The sequence below is a fragment of the Limulus polyphemus genome, unplaced genomic scaffold (genome assembly GCF_000517525.1).
Source record: "Limulus polyphemus unplaced genomic scaffold, Limulus_polyphemus-2.1.2 Scaffold5229, whole genome shotgun sequence".
In the NCBI taxonomy this organism is placed as follows: Eukaryota; Metazoa; Arthropoda; class Merostomata; order Xiphosura; family Limulidae; genus Limulus; species Limulus polyphemus.
The window spans coordinates 13,414-22,620 of record NW_013670839.1 but is presented as its reverse complement, the minus strand read 5'-3'; the positions used below and the strand labels follow the sequence as shown (position 1 = coordinate 22,620).

General features: G+C 33.8%; 1 protein-coding gene across 1 annotated transcript in view; it reads left to right on the top strand.

Annotated features, from left to right (window-relative positions):
- Positions 1 to 9,207, top strand: part of LOC106472300 (Down syndrome cell adhesion molecule-like protein Dscam2) — a 59,398-nt gene that overhangs the window by 37,967 nt on the left and 12,224 nt on the right. Inside the window, exons 10-12 of the mRNA XM_022400904.1 lie at positions 938 to 1,057; positions 5,788 to 5,990; positions 6,367 to 6,476. Of these exons, the coding sequence (XP_022256612.1) occupies positions 938 to 1,057; positions 5,788 to 5,990; positions 6,367 to 6,476 (433 nt within the window). The remainder of the gene's footprint in view (positions 1 to 937; positions 1,058 to 5,787; positions 5,991 to 6,366; positions 6,477 to 9,207) is intronic.

Below are 9,207 nucleotides of genomic sequence, written 5' to 3'. Positions count from 1 at the left end.
CATTGATAACTGGACCAATTGTTGGTTGAGATGTTGTAAAGGAAATATCTGCTGAAGCTTTTCGCCAGACACTAATCATAGAAGAACCGTCTGGAAAATGATCTATGCTAAAAAAATACTAAAATGCTAAAAACTCGCAATTTACAACGTTAAATGCAATAAAGGTTATTTAGTGTGTTTCACATATGTCTCCATGGGGTTAAAGAGTTAAACTGGAGACTAAAGAATCACACTTTACAACGTTAAATGCAATAAAGGTTATTTAGTGTGTTTCACATATGTCTCCATGGGGTTAAAGAGTTAAACTGGAGACTAAAGAATCACACTTTACGACGTTAAATGCAATAAAGGTTATTTAGTGTGTTTCATATATGTTTCATATATGTCTCCATGGGGTTAAAGAGTTAAACTGGAGACTAAAGAATCACACTTTACAACGTTAAATGCAATAAAGGTTATTTAGTGTGTTTCATATGTCTCCATGGGGTTAAAGAGTTAAACTGGAGACTAAAGAATTAGAGAGTTGAACACACTTTGTTTCGAGATAAGTTAAAAAGGAATGAAAAAAAAAAACTCATAAATATTATATACACATCAACATTATAAGAAACCGAACTGTATTTCGTTGGTTTGCCGACCTATGAACTATAATAAAGCGAACTGCAGTCCACACCAGAAGGTACGGTCAATGAAAGAAAACGTTAGGCCTCCACGTCACAAATTATAACTTCAACTTTACCTTTGACGAAAAGAAATCAGTTGGCCCGCTGTGTAACGTCGAATAAGAAATTAGGTGCATGACACAATATTATTTACACATCTAAATTAATTTAGGTTACTGTATATTGAGTTAAATAGGACTCAAAACCCCATAAATATTATATACACTTTATTTTCATATCCTTACGTTTTACCTTTGTTTTTCTCAATTCATCAGTTCCTCCAAAGTGGAAGCTTCGGCCCGTAGATCAAACTACAGTCCTGGGCCATAGGGTACTTTTTGACTGCCAAGCTGAAGGATTTCCCTCTTCTGTTGCCCGCTGGAAAAAAGCTGTCGGTAAAACGTTTGTTTTATTACAGTTATGATTACATAAATGTATAGTTTCTATCACGATTGGCAGCATGTTGTTAACAACGGTCTTTGGTATTCTTATAACTACATAAAGTATAGTATAACTTGCGTGACAACACTAAATATCTCATTAAGTAATAAACTGAAACTTTCATCTCATGCTTCGTAGCTTAATACTAACGGTCATCTCGTGTTTCACAATTTAATACTGACAGTCCTCGTATTTTATAGCTTAATACTTAACGATCGTCTCCTGTTTCAAAGCTTAATACCAACAGTCATCTCGTGTTTCATAATTTAATACTGACAGTCCTCGTATTTCATAGCTTAATACTGACATTCATCTCGTGTTTCATAGTTTACTGGGTACCCCTGTATTATTAATGTATAATTGTTGTATCTAAATTCTATTCGTGTGAAACTTTCTGTGAAATGTTTGAAGTTCATCTGAAAATGAAAATTCTGCGGGAAGATACTTCCAAATCGTTGTTTAAAAGTTAATATTTCCAACTAGAAAAGCATATTTCTATGACAAGTCGGAATAATCCTTATAGTTATCATACATAATTGTATTTTCTCCAACTTTGAGTTTTATTTTAAAACCAAAATCGATTTTTCGAACTTGTTTTTCAAAATATGCCGTATTAGATGAAACATATTTCTTAACATTAAAGTATAAAACACGAGATGGCCGTTAGTATTAAGCTATAAAACACGAGACGGTCATTAGTATTAAACTATGAAACATGAGATGAAGGTACCCCTGTATTATTAATGTATAATTGTTGTAGAGAACGGAATGGTACCCCTGTATTATTAATGTATAATTGTTGTAGAGAACGGAATGGTACCCCTGTATTATTAATGTATAATTGTTGTAGAGAACGGAATGGTACCCCTGTATTATTAATGTATAATTGTTGTAGAGAACGGAATATTCCGTCCTCTACAACAATTATACATTAATAATACAGGGGTGCCATTCCGTTCTCTACAACAATTATACATTAATAATACAGGGGTACCATTCCGTCCTCTACAACAATTATACATTAATAATACAGGGGTACCATTCCGTTCTCTACAACAATTATACATTAATAATACAGGGGTACCATTCCGTTCTCTACAACAATTATACATTAATAATACAGGGGGCATAATTCCTTAAAATTAATATTGTTTAACGTAACACAAAGAAATGAAATCACAAAAAATATAAAATTTTAACATCAAACAATGTCCATCAAGTTCTGCCTTTAGTGTCATAGGTCACGAATGACTAGATTTATGGAGACACAGATGGCGAAACTCTTGAAAGAACCATCTTAGCTCCAGAATGTCACACATGTGCGTTTGAACACTCAATTTCTACCTTTAGGCTTTATGCACCTAATACAGTTAAGATTTTTCGGTTTTAAATCATAGATATATACACCTTATACTATATTTTATATAATATTAACAACAAACTATGTAACAATGGGTTTTTTAGTAGCTATAAAAGCGGTCATTTTGTTCACCTATATATTTCATAATCTGTTACACTAAGTTCATAAAACGCCTTCTTTCCGAAATGCAGGCCTGGTTTGTTTGTTTTTTCTTCCCAACCTCATCAAAATCGTTACTTCGTTTTTTTACTGTTTAACTTTTCCTGTCTTTTAAGGATCAGATTTATGGCGCGTAATATATGTAATGTCAGTCCCTTTTCTTCTCGTTATCTCTAATTTCACTCTTTTGACGTTTTCTATGTTGCAATATACATTATTTTCTGTATTAGTCTCTATTGCTACGTCGTGTAGGTAGACGAAATACTCTTTCCATAAGTTCATTTCTTAGTTTTTTATCTCACGTATAAAATCCTATACATTACTCGTATCTGCACTTTCATAACTAAATTTAAAGCATAATCTCCGAGTGCCAAAATATTCTTCTGCTCCTATATACATAACGCTGGAAGCTTTACAGTTTATAATAAATGTGGCCATTCGTCTTTCTGCATAAGTGTTTATAGGATTATTTTCTGAAATTGAAACGAACCGCAATTCATTTGAAATCAGATCAAGTGCGCTATATTCCTGTTTTACCAGTTCATTTGGAATCAAATAATGTGAGCTGTATTCCTGTTTTACCAGTTCATTTGGAATCAAATAATGTGTACAATATTCGTTTTGCCAGTTCATTTAGAATCAAATACTGTGAGCTATGTTCCTGTTTTACCAGTTCATTAGGAATCAAATAATGTGAGCTATATTCCTGTTTTACCAGTTCATTAGGAATCAAACAATGTGAGCTATATTCTGGTTTTACCAGTTCATTAGGAATTATATAATGTGTACAATATTCCTGTTTTACCAGTTCTTTTGGAATAAAATAATGTGAGCTATATTCTGGTTTTACCAGTTCATTAGGAATCAAATAATGTGAGCTATGTTCCTGTTTTACCAGTTCATTTGGAATTAAATAATGTGAGCTATGTTCCTGTTTTACCAGTTCTTTTGGAATCAAATAATGTGAGCTATGTTCCTGTTTTACCAGTTCATTAGGAATTATATAATGTGTACAATATTCCGATTTATATTTCAACTTTTCTTTAAAAATTAGTTTAATTATCATACCAATGGGATGTTGTGTATTCATTGTATTTTGTTATTATTACTGTTTCCATTTATAAGGGTTTTTGTTTTTTTTTGCATTGTTAGCATAGTATACAGATTTAGGACTAACTTGAATGTTCTAAACTGGTATTTTTTTGGGAGATATTATTAGACGAAAATACGGATAGTAGTGAGGATACCCCACAAATGATTTAATGTTTTCTAATACGGATAGTAGTGAGGATACCCCACAAATGATTCAATATTTTCTAATCAATATAAATTTCTTATATGTATGGTGTTTTTAGTTGGATTTGATTCGCCATTGTAAACATATATTTATATATTATTTAAATAATATGAAGCATTGATAGTTATAATATACTCTTCTGAATTATTCACCACACAAGCTGTTTGATGTATTAAAAATAAATATGAAGCCCCATCTGCCGTCCGAATCATCAGTTATCACCGAGCTATACCAGTTTCGGAGAGTTCTGTTTCATGAGATTGCATATTCACAGTTAGACCGATATATTAAATTAGCTACATTATTTACTAAGCTATTTCTTAGTTATGGTTTATTTAGACAGCCAACTTTGATCAGAAATAGTTGATAAGTAGTTATTTCTAAATATATTAAATAAAAATTATATGTTTTTTACAATAAATGTCTCGACCACGACAATTTGAAGAGATGTTTGCCATTCTCTCAACGCTTAGCGACAGTAACAAGATTCGACGGAATGTTTAATCTCAAACACAGCGCTCACGTAAAAGATGTGCCGGAACCAGAGACTAAAATTCGATACCCAATTTTCTAGCTGAATGTGGAGTTATATATGAAGATTATTGCATTAAACACACATTCACGAACACGTCTTAATTTTTCCTTATTTTTTAGTATAGTTTAATTGGAAGCGGCAGACGGTCAAAAGGGGATACGAGCAAACTCTTTAACGCAGACAGTATAACGTACAGGGTGGGGCAAAGGTTAGTTTCTGCTAAATTCAAGTAACAAATTACATTCTCATTAAATATATGTATTGATTTCTGATGTGAATAACGTCCGGTGGACCACTTGATAGAGCCTCCAATAATCTAGGCCCAACCAATGTACAGGTGGTGTAATAAAAACCTGTACAGGTGCTGTATTGAGAATTGGTATGTAACTTTAGGTGTTAAAAACATAACAGAAATTGGAGTACATTGTCACAATGGTGACATTTTAATGGGAAGTTTGTTTTATCCCACATAGTCTAGAAATAATCAATACTTTGACGAGAAAGCACCAGACTCGTACATAGGATGTTTAAAATGTTCCTCTTCCTCTCAACATTTCTATCTTGTTTTTGTGTTTTTCTGATGGATTTTGCCGGGAAACGAAATTAATACTTGATTAAACATTCCAGAGACGTTCACGTAAAATCGTAAAGTGACAATAGAACTAGAATTAATATCAATGAAAGTTTTGAAATGCTGCAAAGCCGTTACTTCTATTGTCTGTAGTTTAAAAGTAAGACTAAACACCTTCAGAGTTGGAGATTATTTACGAGGTATTAGTTACGATATATTTTTAATTAGAAGGTTTTGTTGTTGTTTTTTTTTTGTTTTTTTGTAGTTAAGCACAAAGTTACACAATGGGATATTTGTGCTCTGTCCACCACGGGTATCGAAACTTGGTTTTTAGTGTTTTAAGTCCGCATACATACCGCTGTGCCACTGGGGGGGTAATTAGAAAGTAACAGTTGTAACTTCATAACAGGTATAATGTTGTTTTGCCCAGGAGTTCTCAAACTGGGGGCCGCAGAATAATGTCAAGAGGGGCCGAAGCAAGTAGAAAAAATACACAATACTGTTAAGGTACTCGTATTCTATAGATTCCCTGGGTGGAGGTGGGAGCTCGAAAAGGATGAGGAGGACTTTGTGCAGAGGAATTTTTGGAACCCATGGCTCGACCAATCCATCTATCACGTCATCACTCGTTGCTTTATACAAAAAACTCGTATTTTCTTCGTTTGTTATTTTCTTCAAAATATATGTTTCTCTCTCTCGTATCATTGACATTGGAAGGATCAGTTTTATTGGGTTTGTTTTAAAGTTTCTAATGCTTTTCAGGAGAAAAGGGCGAGTTTAGAGTGGTCATCAGTAACGCTAACATTCAGATCCTAGAAAACGGTTCATTAGTAATCCAAGAAGTTCACCCTAAAGATGCTGGATCTTACATGTGTCAACTGACCAATGGCGTTGGCCCTGGTCTCAGTACTGTCGTGGATCTTTCCGTCCACGGTAGGTCAAAGATTAAAAAAAATCTTACTTTGGTAAATATGAATCATAATAACTGTGATGTTAACAATAACATTTCCATGTATATTCACATAATTATTGAAGCGTATTAATAAATAGTTAACCTCATAATAACTGTGATTTTAACAATAACATTTCCATGTATATTCACATAATTATTGAAGCGTATTAATAAATAGTTAACCTCATAATAACTGTGATGTTAACAATGACATTTCCATGTATATTCACATAATTATTGAAGCGTATTAATAAATAGTTAACCTTTTATGTATATTCACATAATTATTGAAGCGTATTAATAAATAGTTAACCTTTTATTCCATACCCAACGATTACACGCCCAACATTCTCTCCAATCCTTTAAATGCTATTATTTTTATTTTATAGTCTAGATACGTGTTTATGACATTACCAGATTTGCATGTTTCATCATTTGAAAGTAACCCTTATGTACAACATGGGCTAAACAGTCAGGTCAGAGACCCCTTATACTTCAGGTACAGCTGTCCCTAAATTTTAACTATAGACTAAAGGTAAGGCAACGACTAATCTTACCGAATAGCGGAGCTGACTGTTATTCTTATAACTCAGCCACAGCTAATTCAATCTAATACTGGACACGTCATCACAGAGCACGTGCGAGATCAAAATGGGCGCACGTGACAGAGAATGACATTGAACGAAAGTGCCCAATATTGAATGGAGAAATACTTCATACCATTGTCTCTGTACAATGGGAGGAATCGAACCACGGATTTTAGGGTTGAAAGTCCAGAGACTTACCTCTGACCCACCGTAGGAAAATACTTCAGTAGTGTTTTATTTATCCTAAAAGAGCACCTTCCACCAAAATTAATTTTTACAAGTTTTTTTAATTATTACTTCCCAAATTATATTGATGCTGTGATAAATAAGAAACTTATTCTGGTGGGGGTTTCTTAGCCTCCCAGTACCCCTCCCTCCTCTCCCTTCTATTTGACAATAATATACAGTATGTTCTCAAATCGTGGTTTCGGGTCTTAAATTTTCATTACTACAATTACATTAAAAAGCAATTTTGAGATTAATCTTCAAGAGAAAAAACTCGAAGTAATGTATTTTTTTTTTCTAAAATAAAATACAAGACAAAACCATTAGTGAATCGCGTATTGTTAGCAGTTGAATGTTCTGAAGCCAAGACAGATTTTACCATCTGATTTGAACCCCAGCCACCCAACTAGGATTATTCTGGATATGTAAGTGTAAAAAATTAAGATATATTTATATATGTATATACTAATTCCCACAGTGTTTCGTGTACAATACATCTTATGTTGTCTTTTACACTTACATACAGCTTAAAGTGAAATTGGTTAAATTTTTTTGTATCCACTCGACGCTTGAGTTTAATAATAGTGCTAATACGTTTAGAACAAATCAACATAAGAAAAACAAATAACTCTGGTAATAAGTTATCAAAAAAAGAGTAGCTAAAGATATTTTTCTTCTCTATCACTTGTCATGTATAACCGTAATTGTTCGGTTGGGAATGAATTGAATGTTAGTGTGTCGAACTGTGGAATAGAAGATTTAAGATTGGAACCCGTGACATACCACCGAACACGCTCTACACTTTGGGCTGTTGGAGCGTCACAAAAGTGACAGTAATTTCCATTATTCGATCAAAAGGAGCCGTGTAGACGGGAGGTGCTGCCGACCGATTGCCCTCCCCTGACGTGGCCATTTAGTACATATGCCACATAAGGTTCTGTTCAGGTTGAAAATACCAAACAACATAAATGTTATATGTTGAATAAATATGAAAGACTAACACCTTCAATGCAATAAATGTAGCGCAGAAGGGAGAAATGAGTAGAGACAGAGATATTTAGTTGCTTGTTAATATATGGCTTTGTAGAATAAGGCTTTTAGATTGTATTTGCCAGAATGCCATGTCGTTAGCACAACAAATTGAAAGTTTAGCTGAACACAGGTATAGAAATTGATTTGATTAAAGTGCCACAAAAAAAAGGAATGAAAATAAAATGAAATAGATAAGCCTAAATTCATAGGTCACTGCGACACGATAACAGTATCTACTAGATACACCCATGACAATGGCAACTTAACAGTATCTACTAGATACATCCATGACAATGGCAACTTAACAGTATCTACTAGATACACCCATGACAATGGCAACTCGTCAAGTGACGTAAGCGATGCATTTCCTCACTTTGAATTTATATGTTCATGCCTCTTATCTAAGCCTATAATAATCACAACTCGTCAAGTGAGGTATTTCCCCACTTTGAATTTACATGCTCATGCCTTTAATCAAAACGCTTAAACTTTTTATCGTTAACTTTTTTATGTTTTAGTTCTATAAACCTAAGAAAGTGTAATAAAACATCAAATATTTGATGCTAAAGCTACAATCACGACTTACTGTTTCTGTTAAGCAAACAAACACTAAGCTCAAAATAAAAACTGATCGTGTCAGAATGTCTCGTAGCCATGCCAACACGAGGGTTTGGTGAAGCAAACTATAGATTGCTTAACAAGGAAGCTAGAAACGGGCACTACAAAGATAACAAGTTTCGGAACGTGAGGCTCATTGATTACAGTTCTTTGACATTATAGCCATGTGCAGTCTGTGCTTTACACGTCAAAATGTTCACCTGCCGCCACTGAAATGTACCAATAAAATTAATTGAATAAGGACCATTAACCATCATTAACCATATTAAAAACTAGAGATAAAAGAAGTTGATTGTAATGTTCAATTGTTAGTTGTTGTTTTTAGAGCAAATTTAAGTTAGGCTATCTGCTGAGTCCACCGTGGGGGGTCGAACCCCTGATTTTAGAGTTGCAAGTCCATAAACCTACTGCTGTCCCACCGGGGGGGGGGGATGACTGTTCAGTTCGTTTAATGCGAAAGAAAAATTAAATAAATACCACCGAGAAAAGGCGCTTGTAAACTCCAAAGCCCAAAAATTATAGTTATCTAGAATAACATAAGACTAGACAGTTACTGCAATCGTTTCAGAGCAGCTTTAGTTGGCAAAAGCTATAATTAGAGGACAGAATTTCCAAATTTACGAACTAAACATGTTTAATTGTTTTCCAGAATGTATATCCTGTCATCGAACATGCTCGCTCTTTCAGCCGTGGGAGCGTTATAATTAACGATCAATCCAACTCTTTGTTGGTAAAATAGTAACCAAAGAGTTGGCGGTTGGTATTGTT